Source organism: Urocitellus parryii, chromosome 3, assembly GCF_045843805.1.
Source record: "Urocitellus parryii isolate mUroPar1 chromosome 3, mUroPar1.hap1, whole genome shotgun sequence".
Taxonomy (NCBI): Eukaryota; Metazoa; Chordata; class Mammalia; order Rodentia; family Sciuridae; genus Urocitellus; species Urocitellus parryii.
Window position 1 is genome coordinate 163,609,029 of NC_135533.1, and position 18,773 is coordinate 163,627,801.

The 18,773-nt window shown below is 49.2% G+C and overlaps 1 protein-coding gene across 1 annotated transcript in view; it reads left to right on the top strand.

Moving 5' to 3' along the window:
* Prickle2 (prickle planar cell polarity protein 2) overlaps positions 1-18,773 on the top strand; it is a 109,002-nt gene that overhangs the window by 63,937 nt on the left and 26,292 nt on the right. Inside the window, 3 exon segments of the mRNA XM_077795609.1 lie at positions 2,206-2,392; positions 9,484-9,984; positions 9,987-10,370. Coding sequence (XP_077651735.1) covers positions 2,206-2,392; positions 9,484-9,984; positions 9,987-10,370 — 1,072 coding nt within the window.

The following is an 18,773-nucleotide window of genomic DNA, read 5'->3' on the forward strand; positions in this document are numbered from 1 at the left end:
GAATGAGGATTCTGTTTCTTCATATTCTCATTAATGTCTGCTTTTGTCTCATCTATCTTTTTTGGTATAGTCCTCCAGTATCTGTGAAGTGATTTCCCATGGAGGTTTTGGTTCATGTTTTCACAACTACTAGTAATGTTGAGCTACTAGGAATGTTTATCATCTATTTGTATATTGTCTCTTTTGGAGAAATGTCTGTGTAAATCCTTTGCCATTTTTTTTCCAATGGGTTATTTTTCTTTACTGAGTTCTAAGTGTTCTTTATATAATATGGGTACTAGTCCTTTATCTGATATATAATTTTGAAATATGTTCTCCAATTTTATGGTGTTATTTTCATTTTATTTTTTTCTACATTTTTTTATTGGTACATTATGTTGTACATACAGATGGGATTTATGATTATATATTTGTACATGTACACAATATAATAATATATTTGGGTCAGTATTACTCCCCAGAATATCCTCCCCTCCTTTCCCGCCTTTCACCCCTGGGTCTCTTTCCTTTGATTTTTAGGAGATCCATCCTCGCCTTTCATTTCCTTTTTCCTCTTTAGCTCCCATATATGAGAGAAAGCATACAGCCCTTAGCCTTCTGAGTTTGACTTATTTTGCTTAACATGACAGACTCTAGTTCCACCCATTTTCCTGCAAATTGCCCTAATTTCATTCTTCTTTAAGGCTGAGTAATATTCCACTGTGTATATAGACCACATTTTCTTTATCCATTCATCCATTGGTAGACACTAGCTTAGATCCATAGTTTGGCTATTGTGAATTGTGCTGTTGTAAACACGGGTATGCATGTGTCACTGTAGTAAGATGACTTTAATTCTTCAAGATAAATACTTAGAAGTGGTATAGCTGGGTCGTATGGTGGTTCCAAGCCTAGTCTTTTGAGAAACTGCCATGCTGATTTCCATAGTGATTAGACCAATTTACAGTCCCACCACTAGTGTAAAAGTGTTCCTTTTCCACATCCTTTCTAGCATTTATTATCATTCGTTGTATTTTTCCTTTTCTTGATGATGTCCTTTGGAGCAAAAAAGTTCTGCATTTTGATGGGGTCCACTTTATCTGTTTTTTTCTTTTTTTATTTATATGTTTAGTGTCGTATCTAAAAAATCAATGCCTTGCCCGAGGGCAAAAACATTTACACCTGTGTTTTCTTCTACGTGTTTTATCGGTTCTTGCTCTTATGGTTAGGTCTTTGATCCCTTGTCAGTTTTTGCTCTTAGGGTTGGGTCTCTGATCCCTTGCACGTGTGGTTTGAGGCAAGGATTTGAATCGATTCTTTCCTAGTGGTCCCAGCCCCATTTATGGACTCTCTTCTATTTAGTTCCACGTCCATCCTAAGGTCGGTATCATGCTGGCTTGGTGACTGTAGCTTGGTGTTAAGTTTTCATAACAGTGCTTTGAAATGTATCGCAGTTGTTCATCAGTAGGCAAAACACAACTGCTTTAGCGGGCTGGGTAGGTGTCGTAAATGGAACTGCTGCCCCATCTTAAGGCACTAGGGAGTAGTGGGGACTGTGACAAACTGGACAACATGCCTCTCCTCTGAAAGCAGCACTCTCTCTGCCTAGTTCCACCTTTACCACCGTGCAGGAATGGATAGTGAGCCTCAGTCAGTATTAGGTTTCAGAGGACAAACCAGGATTCCAGGTGTTGATATTTTCCATTCCTAGACATACTGTGTAGCAGCTAAATGAAATATACGTATGTCCAGTGTGCCCAAGAGCTGTCTGTTTTTCATTCTTCTTTATATTCTTCAGGGTAAAACATTCTTTCTCTTATTTAAATGTGGCTAAGTTAATCACTGGTCAGGCCAGGCACCATATTTAACTGTGCTTTAGGCAAACCCAAATGTAGGAACTGATACAGACACAGAACACAACACACATAGACTGGTGTTGTTTAATGATTTAATGGGCGAGACCTGCTTCCTTGCCCTTCTATTTCGGGGCCCCTGTAACTTTCCTGCTTAGAAGTGTGCTTGGGAGGCAGAGATGGGAGGATCGTAAGTTCAAAGCCAGCCTCAGCAACTTAGCGAGACCCTGTCTCTAAATAAAATACGTAAAAGGGGTCAGGGATGTGGCTCAGTGGTTAAGCACCTCTGGGTTCAATCCCTCGTACCAGAAACCAAGTGTGCTCTTATGGCCGGGTCTCAAACGCTGACACCATTTGGCTTCCCCATCTCCAGATCATCTTTGCAGACGAATGCACGGAAGCAGAGGGGCGGCACTGGCACATGAAACACTTTTGCTGCTTCGAGTGCGAGACGGTGCTGGGCGGCCAGCGCTACATCATGAAGGAGGGGAGGCCCTACTGTTGCCACTGCTTCGAGTCCTTGTATGCGGAATATTGTGACACCTGTGCCCAACATATAGGTAAGGTGGTGCTTGGCACTTACTTCTGGGTGGGACCTCCTCTGTGTCTGTCATACTCAGCATCCCTTAGGTTGCTGATAATAGAAGCCCAGCGTGCACTAGCTTAAGTGGGAAAGGAGATTTCTTGGTTCATGTTACTAGAAAAGCCAAGGAGTAGTCAGGCATGGTGGTGCACGCCTGGAATCCCAGTGGCTGGGGAGGCTGAGGCAGGAGGATCAAGAGTTCAGAGCCAGCCTCAGCAACTTAGTGAGGCCCAAAGCAACTCAGTGACAACCTGTCTCTAAATTAATACAAAAAAAGAGCTGGGTATATGGCTCAGTGGGTTCAATCCCTAGCATTGAAAAAAAAAAAAAAAAGGAATAGTGTAGCTTCAGGTAGGGATAGATCAAGGGTTCAAACAATGTCTTTTTTTTTTTCCCTCTGTGTCTCAAGTGCTTGATCTCTGTTGGGATCACTTGAGAATAAGCCATTTTCACATCGTAGGGACTATGTATCTTTGAGTTTTAACTCAGTTCCTCCAGATACTCTTATCTGTGCCAGGTGCAGGGGTATGCACCCGTCATTCCAGTGAGTCAGGAATCTGAGGCAGGAGGATCTTAAATTTGAGGCCAGCCTGGGCATCTTAGACCCTGAGTAGGTGTAGCTCAGTGGTAGAGCCCTTGTGGATTCAGCCCCTAGTACTGAAATTAAAAAAAAAAAATCATAAGATCTGACATCTATAAAAAGGAAAGAAGGTTCTGGAGATGTAGCTCAGTCATAGAACACTCATCCAAGCGCTGGATTCAAAAATAATAATAACAAGCATCGTTCGGTCGGTCCTGACTTGGCCATCCATGGGTCCACCTCTGAGGTGGATCCATGTGCTTTAAGCCTCAATTCCAGGGGAAAGGGAGAAGCTTCAGGAGGAAAGATAAACAGATGTCTTCCTTATCCTCCTCGGAAAAACTCGGGAATCAGCAGAGGGAGGAACCAAAGTGGATGGAGAATTCAAAGCCAGTCTCAGCAACTGAGTGAGGTAGGGAAGGAGAGTCAAGGAAGCCAGTGGCTCTTAGCAAGTATGTCTTCTTTCAAAAGTCAGCAATGAGAACTCACACGGCTCATCAACCGTCATCTTCCAACCTGCAGTCAGGTCCACCGACATGGTGGAAAGCATTTTCCCTTTGCAAAATAACCGATTGGTTCAGCCCTGTTCCAGTTCAGGCTGCATGTGGCTGCTTCTTTCAGTTTGCCTTTTCTGGAAACTTGGGAAGGAGCTACCCTTTGGAGGAGCAAAAAACAAATTGGCCATGGAAGACTGTGTGTGAGGCCACGGCCTGATCTTCCTGAGGCTTCGGCAGCAGCCGGGGTCTGTTCAGGAGCTGCGGGGAACTTACCTACAGCGAGAAGGGAGATGATGCATTTGGGAGCCCATTTTGACCCACTTAACAGGCTTTATTAGGACAGAAAAGAAGTGGTTTGTGTCCTGGTTCATCGGAAGTAATGCAGTCATATGAAAATTTAGCTAGTGTTTGGGGAGATTCCTGTGCAGACAGAAGCACCTGCTTTGTGCACAGGGTGGCTGCTGCATGCTCAGTGGGCATGCGTGGGTGGCCATCCCTTTCTGACAGACCCTGCCCTGGTCTCCTGAGGCCTGCCCTGCTGCAGGGTATCAGCCTGGGGATCGGCACTGCTGGGAGACCGTCATCTGGCTGCTTTGCCTTTGGGGGACTTGGGTGATACAAGTGCCCTGTGTCCTAAACCCCTCAGTCTCCCTCATAGCCTGACAGCTCATCATATACCCAGGAACTCTCCTGTCTCAAAGGAGAGGGGCTGAGCGACAGAGAACCAATCCACAGCAGCAGCACCTCCCATTAGGATCTCCATCTCCCCTCCTTTCCATGGAGGCTCAAAGCCTGAAGCTGCCACTTAGGATTTCCACCCTGCAGCTGGGGGTCATGGTCAGGGGAGAGAAGAAGGCTTTGCCACTTGGTCATGTCTGCCTCTTCTTCTATCCGCAGTTCAGGGCTTTTGCTGGTCTTTTCTTTTTTCCCTTCCTCTCAAATCCATAAAAGGCATCCATGTTTGACCAGAAAAAGGGGACCCCTGTGGCCTGCGGTGTGCGCTTGCTGCTGTCGCTAAATGGCTCTCCCTGGTGTTCCTTTTCAAATGCACTTTCCTGCAAAGCCTCCTCTCCTTGCAGCAGCCTAAGCCTCTGTGTATCATGCATACCTCGGTCTCCAGTGCTGTACCTCTGACCATACTTGTACAAATATTCCATATTTATCCAGCCGCTCCGAGCAGACCCTGCATCAGGCAGCCGTTGCCAGGGCAACGGTACTCCTGCCCGCGCACAGCCGAGTAAATAGTCCTATAAACAGACCGGGGCTGCGGCAGCCTAGACACGTCCGCCCTCGGAGAAGTGTTTGAAGGGCTTAGAGAGGGAATTAAAAAAGGAGCACCTAGACGAACGCAGAGCCCTTTTCCAGCTGTCTGGAGTTCAGGGGCAGTGCAGAGGGCCAGCTGATGGGGCTGCGGTTTACCAGGCCCCGTGTGCTGCCTCCCGGGCTGCTTCAGACAGCTCGTCCACCTGAGCCCATCCTTCTCCCAGGCCCCTGCTGCTGCATCTCAGAGATGCCCCTGCTGATTTCTAAGAGAACAGTCGGTGGAGCCCAGGAGACCTGCCCTGCGCTTCCCCGCACCGCTGGCAGGGCCTGGGTGGGGCCACAGCCCCGGGCTGTCCCCGACTGAGGAGCTGCTCACAGCCAAGGGCTCAGGGCAGAGGGGGTTGTCAGCATGAGCCCTTGGGACCCTTGGCTCCTGCGAGAGGGAGGGAAAAGGAGGAGAGGGAAGGAGACCACGTGACCTCAGGGTCTGTTCTTGGGCTGCAGGAGGCAGTGGCTCTTGGCAAAGAGGGAGCCAGGCTTTCACTCCTAATAAAAATAAAAGAACAGTTAGAATAAGGTGACCTCTAGGTGAAATAAGCCAGTCCCCCAAAGCCAAAAGCCGCATGCTGATCCACAGTGGGGCTGGGGGATGGGAAGAATGAAGGAACTGTGTTTGTGTAGAGGGAAGGAGGGGTGGGTGTGGGGATGGGAGAGACAGGCCTTATTACCCTGTGGACGCGTAGGGCTACACTGCAGGAGGGACTGCACCACGTCCAGCCAGAACAATGTGGACACGTTGGGCTCCGTGTGTGCACGATGTCAAAATGCGTTCTACTGTCAAATTAATCAATTAATTAAAAAGAATAGGTAACAGGTCCAGGTCTGTGGAGACTTGGTTCAAATCCTCAGCACCCACCCTCCAAAGTAAGAACTGCAATCGTCCCCGTTGTACCGCTGAGGAGACCCAGGCACAGAGAGCTGAAGCCACTTGCCTAGGGTCACACAGCTGGAAAGAATGAGAGCTCAAATCTGAACCCAAGCAGATGGGCTTGGGCAGCTTGAGAAGCCACTGGAATGGGGTGGAACTGGGGATTTGAACCTGCCTTTGTGGAGCTACGCCCAGAGGAAGTGTGGGTGGAGCCACAGAGCTAAGGACTTGTGGGTAGCCTGGCTCTGAGGACGTGTGGGCGGAGTCTCAGTCCTGAGGAAGTGTGGGCGGAGCTCAGCCCTGAGGAAGTGTGGGCGGAGCTCAGCCCTGAGGACGTGTGGGCGGAGCTCAGCCCTGAGGAAGTGTGGGCGGAGCTCAGCCCTGAGGAAGTGTGGGCGGAGTCTCGGCCCTGAGGAAGTGTGTGGGCGGAGCCGCAGAACTGAGGAAGTGTGGGTGGAGCCTCAGGGTGGGTGGGTGGAGCCACAGAACAGAAGAAGTGTGGGCGGAGCCGCAGAGCTGAGGCCGTGTGGGTGGAGCCGCAGAGCCAACTCCTTAGCTCATTCCCCCTGGGAACCTGGTGCTGATGGATTTGGTTTCACAGTGGGCCTGTCACTTGGGGTCGCCCCGAGGGAAGAGGCTGCTTTGCAGGCACCGCTTCTCCTGCCTGTTCCCCCCCAGTTTCTTGTCACTGCCTCACTAGGCAAGTCTCTAGAAGTCAACCCTTCAAAGGCCAGGCTCAGGAGCTGTGGCCACTGGAGATGGACCCCGTGGACTCTGCCTTCCTGGGGAGGCTTGTCATTGTGCACTGACATAATCCAACATCTCCAGCTGCCATTCTGCCAGTTCATCAGCTGCTGCAAAAAAGAAGTAAATAAAAACACTGTACTATGTCACCCCAAAGCCCACTGGCCTAGTGCAGGTCATGTGCCTGAACCCCAGCCTGCCCCTGGGGCTCGGTGATAGGAATGGACAGGTTGTTACTGGCCAGGGTTGGGTCCTACAGTGGCTTTAGCTCCACCCCACAGTCATGGTATGAGAATGGCAGGGAGATTAAGTCGCACACCAGAAGAGGCAGGAGAGCCGTTGAGAGGAAAGACCTTAGGGGCTAAGAGAGGCTCTCCAGTGCTCAGAGTGTATAAACCAGGCCAATTCCCACCCCCAAGGCAGCTCCTCCCTTTCCTAGTGTTCTTAAGGGACGGGTGCGCATGCCCATGGAGGACCATGTCTTTCACAAACCAGGCCTGGAGCAGCATGTTACTTACCAAGAATTAAAGTCCACAGTTTTTTCTTTTCCACTGTTCATTAGTCAGCATTTTGTCACTGACCAAAATAGCCAGCAAGCAAAACATAAAGGAAGAAACATTTATTTGGGCTCACAGTTTCAGAGGTTCAGTTCATGGTGGGCTACATCTATTGCAGTGGGCCCAAGTGTGGCAGAACATCATGGTAGAAGGGCGTGGTGGCGGAAAGCAGTTCAGGACATGGCCAGAGAGGGGTAGTATGGAGCCAGGGGAACAAGATACAATCCCCCAAACAGACCCCCAGTGACCCATTTCCTCCAGTCACACCCACCTACCCAAGTTACTGCCCAATACAGTTGTCCTTTCAAATTAACCCAGCAAGTGGATTAATCCACTGATTAGTGGATTCACAGCTAATTGATGGCTGACCTAATCATTTCACCTCTGAACATTCCTGTGTTGTCTAACATAAGCTTTGGGGGGACATTGCATATCCAAACCATAACACACTGCCTCGGTCTCTCTGTGCTGTAATAGCATAAAATAGGACTACAACAGACATGTATTTCTCAGGTTTCTGGAGATGGGAAAGTCTGAGGTCAATGCACTGGCAAATCTGGTGTCTGGTGGGGGCCCACTTTCCGGTTCTTACATGATGATGCCTTCTTGCTGTGTCCTCACAGAGCAGGAGAGACAAGCAAATCCCTTTGGGCCTCTTTTATAAGGGCGCTAATCCCATTTATGAGGGCAGAACTCTCCTGACCTAATTCCCTCTCAAAAGTCCTCCTAATCTAGTCCCCTGGGGGGTTAGGGTTTCAACGTAGGAAATTGGAGGGGAGACTTACATTTAGACCATAGCTACTCCTGTGGCTTACTCATTGGGATGACATACACTGGTTATGGGGTTCAGTTCATCCATTCATTTAATATAGGAGGAGCCCTATCATGCACCAGGCCATGTTCTGAGTCCTAGAGATACCACAGGAAACTTAATGACCCTGTCTCCATAAAGCATCCCTTTTAGTGACAAAGAGAAATAATAAACCATTGCGGACCTACAGTAATGCATCTGGCAGTATTAATGCTATGAGGAAGAAGATATCAGGGAAGGGTGGAGAGTGAGGAGAGCCGCTACTGAGGTGGGTACGTAGACCTCTCCAAGGAGTTGGCATTTGAACTGACACCTAAGTTGAGTGAAGGGGACAGGATTCCTGTCATGGTTAGGAGTAAGACTTCTGGGTACAGCTCATCTCTGATTCCATTATATTACTTTAGGTATCTGTGCCTTTGTTTTCCTCATCTAAGAAATGGGAAAAGTAACACAAATCTGCTCGGCACAGCAGTGCATGCCTATAATCCCAGAAACTCAGGAGGCTGAGGCAGGAGGATCACAAGTTAGAGGCCAGCTTCTGCAACTTAGTGAGACCCTCAACAACTTAGACTCTAACTCAAAATAGAAATAAAGAAGATCCCCTGGGGGTGTAGTTTAGAGGTAGAGCATGCCTGGGTTCAATCCCTAGTACCAAAATGATGATGATGATGATGTTGTTGATGATGATGATTATAATAATAATAATAAATAATACTATAAACCCACATCAACAATTACCAAACAGTTAATGATTAAATGAGTTTGCACACACACACTCCTACAAAATGCCTAAAGCAAAATGCCTAAATCATTACTTTTTCATATTAGTATTTTTACAGGTTGAGGACCCCTTCTCTGAAATTCTTGATCCAGAAGTGTTTCAGAATTTAGATTTTTCAGAGTTTAGAATGTTCATATATATAATGAGATTCTTTGGGGATGGGACCCAATTCTAACCACAGAATCCACTTGGGTTTCCTATACACCTTACACATGTAGCCTGAAGATCACTTTATATATTATTTTTAATTATTTGTGCACAAAGTCAAGTTTCATTATATGGAGTTTTCTGCCCGTGGTGGTGCCAAGTTGACACTCAGGAAGTCTCAGGCTTTGGCTTTAGAGCGTTTGGATTTTGGATTTGGGGATTAGAGATGTGCAACCTGTATTACTCTTAGTTTGGGGAAAATGTGTCCCAGGAAGAATGCATGGATGGGCTTTTTTTTTTTTTTTTTCTTTTTGGTACAGGGGATTGGATTCAGGAACACTTAATCTAGAGTATCTGTGTTGGGAGCAAGCAAGTTAGGAGAAGCTAGTAGGATAAACTCTAAGAGAATGTGAATGTCACATGCATGGGGACTGGTCATTGATTTCCACCCCCCTCCCCTAGTACCAGGGATTGAACTCAGGAGTAGTCCACCACTGAGCCCCACCCCAGCCCTCTTTTGTATTTTATTTAGAGACAGGGTCTCACTGAGTTGCTTAGGCCTCACTTTTGCTGAGGCTGGCTTTGAACTCGAAATCCTCCTGCCTCAGCCTCCCCAGCTGCTGGGATGACAGGTCTGTGCCATCGTGCCGGCTGTTTTTTGATACATTTTTCTTCTGCATCCTGAGGCAGCCCAGGGAGCTTTATCCTATGGTGATGCGATGCTCAAAGCCGCTCGGCCTCCTCCCTGTCTCTTCTGCAGGGATTGACCAAGGTCAGATGACCTATGACGGGCAGCACTGGCACGCCACCGAGACCTGTTTCTGCTGTGCTCACTGCAAGAAGTCCCTCCTGGGGCGGCCGTTCCTCCCGAAGCAGGGCCAGATCTTCTGCTCCCGGGCCTGCAGCGCCGGGGAGGACCCCAACGGCTCCGATTCGTCGGATTCCGCCTTCCAGAACGCCCGAGCCAAGGAGTCCCGTCGCAGCGCCAAGATCGGCAAGAATAAGGGCAAGACAGAGGAGGCCATGCTGAACCAGCACAGCCAGCTGCAGGTGAGCTCCAACCGGCTGTCGGCCGACGTGGACCCCCTGTCGCTGCAGATGGACCTGCTCAGCCTGTCCAGCCAGACGCCCAGCCTCAACCGGGACCCCATATGGAGGAGCCGAGATGAGCCCTACCATTACGGGAACAAGATGGAGCAGAACCAGGCCCAGAGCCCCTTGCAGCTGCTGAGCCAGTGCAACATCAGGACTTCCTACAGTCCGGGGGACAGGCGGCCGGCGCCCAGCCCGACATGTGGCCCAAGCACTTCAACAACCCCAAGAGGAGCTCGTCCATGGCCTTGAAGGGACACGGCGGCAGCTTCATCAAGGACTGCCGGGAGGACTATTACCCAGGGAGGCTCAGGTCCCAGGAGAGCTACAGTGACATGTCCAGTCAAAGCTTCAGTGAGCCTCGAGGCAGCATCCAAGTCCCCAAGTACGAGGAGGAGGAGGAAGAGGAGGAGGAGGAGGAGGGCGGCGGCATGTCGGCGCAGCAGTGTCGGCCCCGCCATCCCATCAGCTCCCTGAAGTACACGGAGGACATGACGCCCACCGAGCAGACCCCCCGCGGCTCCATGGAGTCGCTGGCCCTGTCCAACGCCACAGGTAGGTTCCCGGCCTGGAAACTGCGGGAGAGCGCTGGGTGGCAGGGCGCTGGGTGGCAGGGCGCTGGTCCTCGGGACCTCAGGGTCTTTCCCACCACCTGCCTGCTGCCAAGGACCATCAGCCCGGGTTCCAGGCGGCTTCTGTCCTTGCTGAGGTTCCCTCTAGGTGGCCTGATCATGGAGGGGCCCTAGGAACAGGACACGACCAGATGAGGAGCCGAGTGAGTGTGGACACCTCCTCTGGAGGGTGAATGGGACCAGAGTCATTTCAGGCGCTGACGTCTCTTGCCACCCTGCCCGTCGGTCCTTGGCTTTGGGCTGCTGGGGAGTGGCTGGGAGGCGAGGCCATGTGTACGGCCTGGGCGAGGCTGTGGGCGAGGTTTAGGTGAGGCCATGGGCGTGGCCTGGGTGAGACCATGGGCGTGGTTTAGGCAAGGCCATGGGCGTGGTCTGGGCAAGGCACCTCCCACTGACCAAAGACGACTTTCAGGAGAAGGGGCTGCTGGAAGCCAATGGTAGTATATGCAATACCCAGTGTCCCAGCCTGGGGGTGCTGGGGACCTCAAGGCTCGCAGCACAGAGGCCGAGGCTGTCCCACTGCAGATAAAGACGCAGCAGTGTTCACAGAGAGACGAGGAAAGGCTGGCGGGCGGGGAATGGCCCAAGTGGAGAGAGGGAGAGGCCCTCGCGCATGCTGCCCGCAGCATGGTCGTCCAGCCGGCTTGCGAAGACTAGATGTGGGGTGAGATGGGAGCGATCGCCGTACAGTAGGATCGGCTCGCCACTGCTGCCCTAGTCAAGTTCACGGTCAAGGGCTCATCCTCTCCAGCAGGCAGTAGACCACCAGTCACAGGTGGGGAGGGCGGTGTATCTGCCTTGGGCAGGGCCATGCACTGGTCCACAGTAGATGGAAAATAAAACCAAACGTCCCTCATCACGACAGTTTGACAGGAACTGTTCTAAGATGCACTAAGTCTGTCTGTCCCTTTAAGGGTGGGGAACCAGGGCCACACATGGACTTCTTACACTAGGGACCCCATAGTGAAAGGTGTGGGTCTGTGATTGCGATAGTTTGTGTGTCAACCCCATCTGAAGGGGACAGCGACGGCTTAACTCCATCTACTGCCGGTTTCCATGTGCAGGAATCTTTTTTATTTATTGAACATGTACATCCCTCTTACTACATGCCTAAAATCACTCTAGGCACACTAGAAATATTAGTTCCTTTTATTAAATGGTCACTACACTCTAAGGGGAGTGTGTTACAATTCTCATTTTGAAGTTGAAGAAGCTGAAAAATAGAGAGGTCAAGGTATTTGCCCAGTCACCTAGTTTTTCAATACTGGAGCAGATAAGGCTGCACATAAGACTCGAGAGCCCAGCTCTTAGCCACCTCAGGCCACTAATCTAACATGAGCCACATCTTCTCAGATCTTCCAGTTTTTCTAAGCATGGTTAAAAACATGGATTTTTTAAAAATGTGTAATCTACTTAAACCTTCTGCTAGACAGAACCTATTTCTGAGTCCTAGGATGTCTGTACAGTGTGTTTACCATTTAGCTTCCCTCAGATGCTTTCACATCTGTGTTCCCATCTGTCCCCAAGGATAAAAAGCAGATAGCCACCAGGTGCGGTGGCACACACTTGTTATCCCAGCAGCTCGGGAGGCTGAGGCAGGAGGATCTCGAGTTCAAAGCCAGCCCCAGCAACTTAGCCAGGCCCTAAGCAACTCAGTGAGCAGTGAGACCCTATCTCCAAATAAAATGGAAAAAGGGCTGGGGATGTGGCTCAGTGGTTGAGTGCCCCTGAGTTCAATCCCCGGTACCAAAACACACACACACACACACACACACACACACACACACACACACACACCACAGATCTTACACTTATGTTTCAGATGAAAAAAGAAAAAGAGGCCCTGATGGCAGGTCTCCCTGACATGGTAGAGGCCAGCCATCAGTGCAGAGTGATGACTGCCTGGCCTCCAGCCCACCTGTGTTATTCTCCAAAGATTTATGTGCTATAATTATTTAAGAGGCCAGCAGATAAATATGTACTTCAGCTCTGAAGCAGAGTGTCTGAGTTTCTTGGAGCTCGAGCACCTACGTTAGAATCATCAGGCTGCTTGGTGGAAACGTGGCCTCCCTGGCCTTCCCGAGAGCCCCTGCAGCAGGACTCAGAGGTGGGCCCCAGAATCTGCATTCAAACCAGTTCCCTGCTGGTGCCGATGTACACCCTCCTCTGAGGACCCATGTGCCTGCCTGGGTCTGTCTGGCATTGCCTCACATTGGGCTTTGCGAGGATGGAAACCAGCAGAGTTCAAGGTTGGGAAATTTTGGAAAGCCCAAGTGAGAAAGAATGTCCAGGCTGTCCTTCTGAGCTCTTGAGATCACGAACTACTTATCCTCATGATTTTCTGTGGATGCTTGGGCAAAGTAACTAAAGCCCCTCTCCACCTCAGATTTTTAGGACAACCCTGAATCATGTCTGAAAAAACCTTGAGGATACAAGTCAGGCGTGATGGTGCACATCTGTAATCCCAGCTACTTGGGAGGCTGAGGCAGGAGGATCACAAGTTGGAGGACAGCCTCAACAACTTAGTGAGACCCTGTCTCAAAATAAAAGGGACTGAGGGTGTAGGAGGGTGTAGCTCCCTAAGTTCAATCCCCAGTGCCACCAAAAAAGAAAGAAAGAAAGAAATTAAGAAATAAATATTCTTAACTTCAAGGTAGGGATCCACTAGCAACATGTGGCTACTGAAATTAAAATTAAGTGAAATGAACGTTTTAGGCCATCAATTATACTAGCCACATTTCAGGTGTTCAACAGCAAAGGGCTGAAATTCGAATTTCACTTAATTGTCATCAGTTTAATGAGCCCCCAAGGGTTAATGGCAGCCCTTTTGGACCTCACACATGACATAATTGAGCTGATGGGTGGGCACAATATTAATCCCATCTTCAGTCTCCAGGGACATTCTCAAGTGAGTCCTGGAGCCACTCCCTGGGTCCATTCTACCTTTGTCAATAGGGAATCTTGTGGCCTTAAACAGGTCGCCGAAGTTCTCTAGGACTCTGTTTCCTCATACCTGCAATTTGGTGACTAATGACATTTCCTTTGCAGGGACTTGGTGGGAATTAAATCCTAAATGCATTCAATTTTATGGCTCCCATCTTTGACACACCTGACCTTCTGCTTTGGCTACCTGATACTCTCCATTATTAATTCCTTCTCTTTCCAAAGATGCTGCTCATGATTTTAGCTACAGAATTCTCCCAGTGTCCAGAGCTGTGCAGTTTTTCATTTTGAATTTAAAATACTCCTGCAGGGCTGGGGCTGGGGCTCAGTGGAAAAGCGCTCACCTAGCATGTGTGAGGCACTGGGTTCGATCCTCAGCACCATGTAAAAATATATAAATAAAATAAAGGTATTGTGTCCATCTGCATCATATATGTGTATATATATATATATATATATATATATATATATATATATATATATTTTCCTGAAGGCTCCTCTTTCTCCAAAACAAGCTCTAGAAGAACATGAGAAGCAGAGAATTGAAGAAATATCTTTAAAAAACTTGGGAGGGGGGCGCTGGGATATAGCACAGTTGGTAGACTGCTTGCCTTGCACACACAAGGCCCTGGGTTCTAATCCCCAACACCACAAAAGTGTGAGTCACCTTATGTGCCTCAGAAGCTTAGGCAAAAACTCCTCCTCGGGGTCCTTCCTCTGACTGAGGCTTCAGGATACTGGACCTTTTTTCTTTTTTTCCCTTCCATAGACAGTGACTGCTACTCAGCCTGTTGTGTTTAATCTGGCATGAAGCGTGACCTTTCTGTGGGCAGCCTTTTTCCTTAGAACAGATCTGGAGAAGCAGATCCCTCCAGTGGCTGGCCAGACTCCCATCTGGGCCTTGGCCCCTCTCTGTTTGTTTAGAGCTGGGAGCCTACAGTCTTTTCTTCTTGGAAAACACATCCATCCCTTATGCTCGCCCAGCGTGAGGCAGGCAGGCTCAGCCACCATTCACCCCACCTCCGCCTGGGGGCCTGGCAAAAGCTCTTTAACCCTGCTGTTCGCTGAAGGGGCGTCTCAAGCAGCTCAGAACCTGGATGATCCTGGTCTTAAAAATAAAGTAACCCATTGCAATGGCGCCTGCCTATAATCCTAGCGCTTGGGAGGCTGAGGCAGGAAGATCGCAAGTTCAAAGCCAGCCTCAGCAAAAGCAAGGCGCTAAGCAACTCAGTGAGACCCTGTCTCTAAATAAAATGTAAAATAGGGCTGGGGATGGGGCTCAGTGGTCGAGTGCCCCTGGGTTCAATCCCTGGTACCCCTTGCCACAAAAAAAAAAAAAAAAAAAAAGAGTTGTGTCTGGGGACAGAGGCCACAGCCCTGGACAGCTGCAGACTGTGAGCTGGTCCCTGGTGAAGGACTCTGGGGGAGGATTATGAGACTGTTCCTTTCTGCAAGGGGTGACAGGAAATGAGTAGTAGCCGTCATCTGGATCAGGTGGCATGACAGCCCAGGCCGGGTGCGGAGGGGGCAGTGCTGAGGTAAAGCGGACCTGGGTCTTTCCTTCTTCTCCCTCCTAGCCTACAGGAGTTGACAGTCACCAACCAGTTGTGTGATCTAAAATTGCATCTGGAATACGCATGGGGCTAGAAAGGGAGGCAAAGGGGATATTGGCCAAGTCAGGTAGGCCAGAGAGGGCATCCTGAAAAAGCGGTACTTAGAGATAAGGGAGGGGACATTCTAGGCTGCAAGAGCAGCTTGTGCAAAGGTCCCGTGGTGGGACTATATGGGAATTATGAGGAGCTGGGAGAAGATCGATGGCTGGATGGTGCACAGAGGGTCAAAAGACTTCTGGGAAGGACCAGAGAGTTCCAATCCATTTAAGGCCCGAGGGCTTAGGCCTTCTTACTAAGGACCATGGAGACTTCTTAAAATGTCAGGGCAAGAAGGGAGGGAGGTACACCTCTCTGCAGGTGCTAATGCAGAGAGGGTCAGGAAGCAGGACGGTGCAGCCCAGGTGGGAGGTGAAGGTCACATCTTCCAGGTGTGAGCAGGGTGAGAGGAGAAGTTGGCCAAGGTTCCAGTGCCCCTGGTGTGGGGAGGTCCCGGGAATCAGAGGAAAGGCAAGTAGGAAAATACTAGAAACGTCAAGCCTTGCTGCCCTGTGACCTCTAACCCTGGCCAGCTTCAGCTGAAGGCCTGTGCGTCGTGGGCGTGGGTGTGAGTTGACACAGCAGGGACAGAGGTCCACCCTCCCCCACCCCCATCAGCATTACTGTCAATGTCAAGTGCACAACCCCAACGGCATCACCCCCGCGCCTCAGAAGGGAAGCCAAGTTGAGCAGCACCCAGGGGGACGGGTGGCTGGGGTGGGTGGGTGGTTTTTCCAGCACCCTTGGCAAAGTGGAGGAGAATTTCAAAACAGCCACGTGAGGATCTGAAGCAACGATTGGAACAGCTCACTCTACCAAGAATGTCTGAAATGCTTTTTAATCCTCATAATGCAAAACAGCTCCGCATTTAGTTTGGGGGAGGAAAATTCCTCTGTTCTGCAGAGCTGGGGTGGCCATCCCCTAACCCATTTGCTTTATCTGAATAGTTGGGTAAAGGCTCATAACCAGCGACGCCCATCACTTGAGTGACAGCACCTCAGACATGTTCATGAGTTGCAGGGTCTAGATCTTTCCGTCCATTGCCTTCGCTGGGGAAGATGTGGGGCTCAGCCTGGGATTGCAGGCTTGAAAGCCCTTGGAATTCACCCATCAGTCAGCTGCAGGTCCAGCCTAGGATGTGCTTGGGAAAGGGCTAGAGACTGTCTTTATCCCTTGATACCACACAACTCTTCTGTTTTAGAGTATCAAAATTCCAGCTCCAGGCCCGGTGTGGTAGTGCACACCTGTCATCCCAGCAGCTCGGGAGGCTGAGGCAGGAGGATTGTGAGTTCAAAGCCAGGCTCAGCAAAAGCGGGCCTAAGTAACTCAGCAAGACCCTGTCTCTAAATAAATACAAAATAGGGCTGGGATGGGGCTCAGTGGTCGAGTGCCCCTGAGTTCAATCCCCAGTACCCCCCTCTACCCCCAAAGAAAAGCTCTGAATTCCACTCCTGGCCACAGAACAGAGCCTGGATAGAAACCCACAGAGTGAAAGTCATGGGCCAAGTGGCCTCTCACTGGGCTCTCTGGGTGGATTTCCTGGGTGGGGGAGGAAAGCAGAGGACATTCCCACTGTAGATGCCAGAGGAGGGCAGCAGGGGACAGAGGGACAGAGCCCTGCCCCCGAGTGGCCCATTCCTGCCACATGCCTTGGTCTGATGGACATTTTCTAGGTCCATAGAAATTTTTCCAGTGTCCTGATTTTTGCTGGCTCTTCGGGAGGTATATTTTTAACCTTCCTGGACGGGGGCAGTCACCTGTGACCAGAGTCGTCCGTGCTGCTGACAGGGCAGAAGAGGTGACTGATTTTATTCATCTTATAACGAAAAAGCAACACTAGAAAATTGATTCCACTGTGGCGGCAGGGCTAGGGTGCGGGGGATGCGGGGATGGGGTGGGGGGGAGGGGTGCGGGGATGGGGGGCGGTGCCGACAGGGGAGCCAGGTGGCAACGGTGCACTTCAGAATGGTGCAAAAATCAGGCGGAGGGAATTTTTCAAGAATATGCATACAATTCTTTTGGAGCGTTTGCATCTGGGAAGCTCACAAAGGGAAGTGAAAGAAATTGCTCTTTTCCACTTGAAAATGGCTTTGAAATTCGAATTTTTATTATTTATTTTTGATATATGAACAGTAGGGAAAAGTAGAAGAGAAAAATTAAGACATAGTTTGATTGGTGTTAATATCTTGGTGCATTTCTTTAGGTTTTCATAATTGATTGGTGCCTTCTTTTTTTCCTACCTGGGTTGTAAACATATTAAATATAAGCAGGGCGCAGTGGAACACACCTGTGATCCCAGTGGCTCTGGAGGCTGAGGCAGGAGCAATTGAGCTGCTATGAACATTGACCTGGCTACATCACTATAGTATGCTGATTTTAAGTCCTTTAGGTATAGACTAAGGAGTGGGATAGCTGGGTGATTCCAATCCAAGTTTTCTAAAGAATCTCCACACTGCTTTCCACATTGGCTACACCAAATTGCAGTCCCACCAGCAATGTAGGAGTGTGTCTTTCTCCCCACATCCTCGCCAACACTTACTATCAGCTGTGTTCTTGATAACTGCCATTCTGACTGGAGTGAGATGATATCTTAGAGTAGCTTTGATTTGCATGTCTCTAATTTCTAGAGAAGTTGAACATTTTTTCATATATTTGTTGATCAATCGTATATCTTCTTCTGATAAATGTCCGTTCAGTTCCTTAGCCCAATTGTTGATTGGGCTATTTATGATTTGGATGTTAAGTTTTTTGAGTTCTGTATATATCCTGGAGATTAGTGCCGTCTCTGATGTGCGTGTAGTAAAGATATTCTCCCATTCTATAGACTCTCTCTTCAAATTCTTGTTTCCTTTGCTAAGCAGAGGCATTTTAGTTTGAATCCATCCCATTTATTAATTCTTGATTTTATTTCTTGCACAGTAGGAGTCTGTCTAAGGAAGTCAGGACCTAATCCAACGTGATGAAGATATGGGCCTACTTTTTCTTTTGTGCAGGGTCTCTGGTGTAATTCCTAAGTCCCTAATCCACTTTGATTTGAGCTTTGAGAGATAGCAGTTTAATTTCATTTTGCTGCATACAGATTTCCAGTTTTCCCAGCACCATTTGTTGAAGAGGCCTCTTTTCGCCACTATGTGTTTTAGGAGCCTTTATCTAGCATGAGATGACTGTCTCTGTTGTCTTCTATTTTCGTACCAAGGAATCAGCCTTTTCAACAAATGCCCCTTTTGAGACCACTGAGCCACAGAAACCAGATTCCTTGTGTCCTATGGGGCAGTCAACACCAATGAGCAGCTTACCCATGCTTAGAACTTGTCTAGCCAGGCAGGTGGAGCACGCCTGTAATCCCAGCAGCTCTGGAGGCTGAGGCAGGAGGATTGCAAACTCAAGGCCAGTCTCAGGAATTTAGTGAGGGCCTAAGCAACTCAGAGAGACCCTGTCTCTAAATAAAATATGAAAAAGGGCTGGGGATGTGGCTCAGGGGTTAAGTGCCCCTGGGTTCAATCCCTAGTAACCAAAAAACAAACAACAACAACAAAAAAAAAAAAAACAGAGTTTGCATCTATGTGCTCCTACCCCTTTATATCCTCTCTTAGCCCTGGGCCCAGCCTCCTGTTGAGACTAAAGAAAAATTAGATTAGGCTTCATCTCTAAAGTTCTGGAGCTGTCCTGAGCTCAGCTAGGCCTCAGCACGGCACACAGCATCTCAGTGAAGAGCACCTTCTCTGATGCATGCC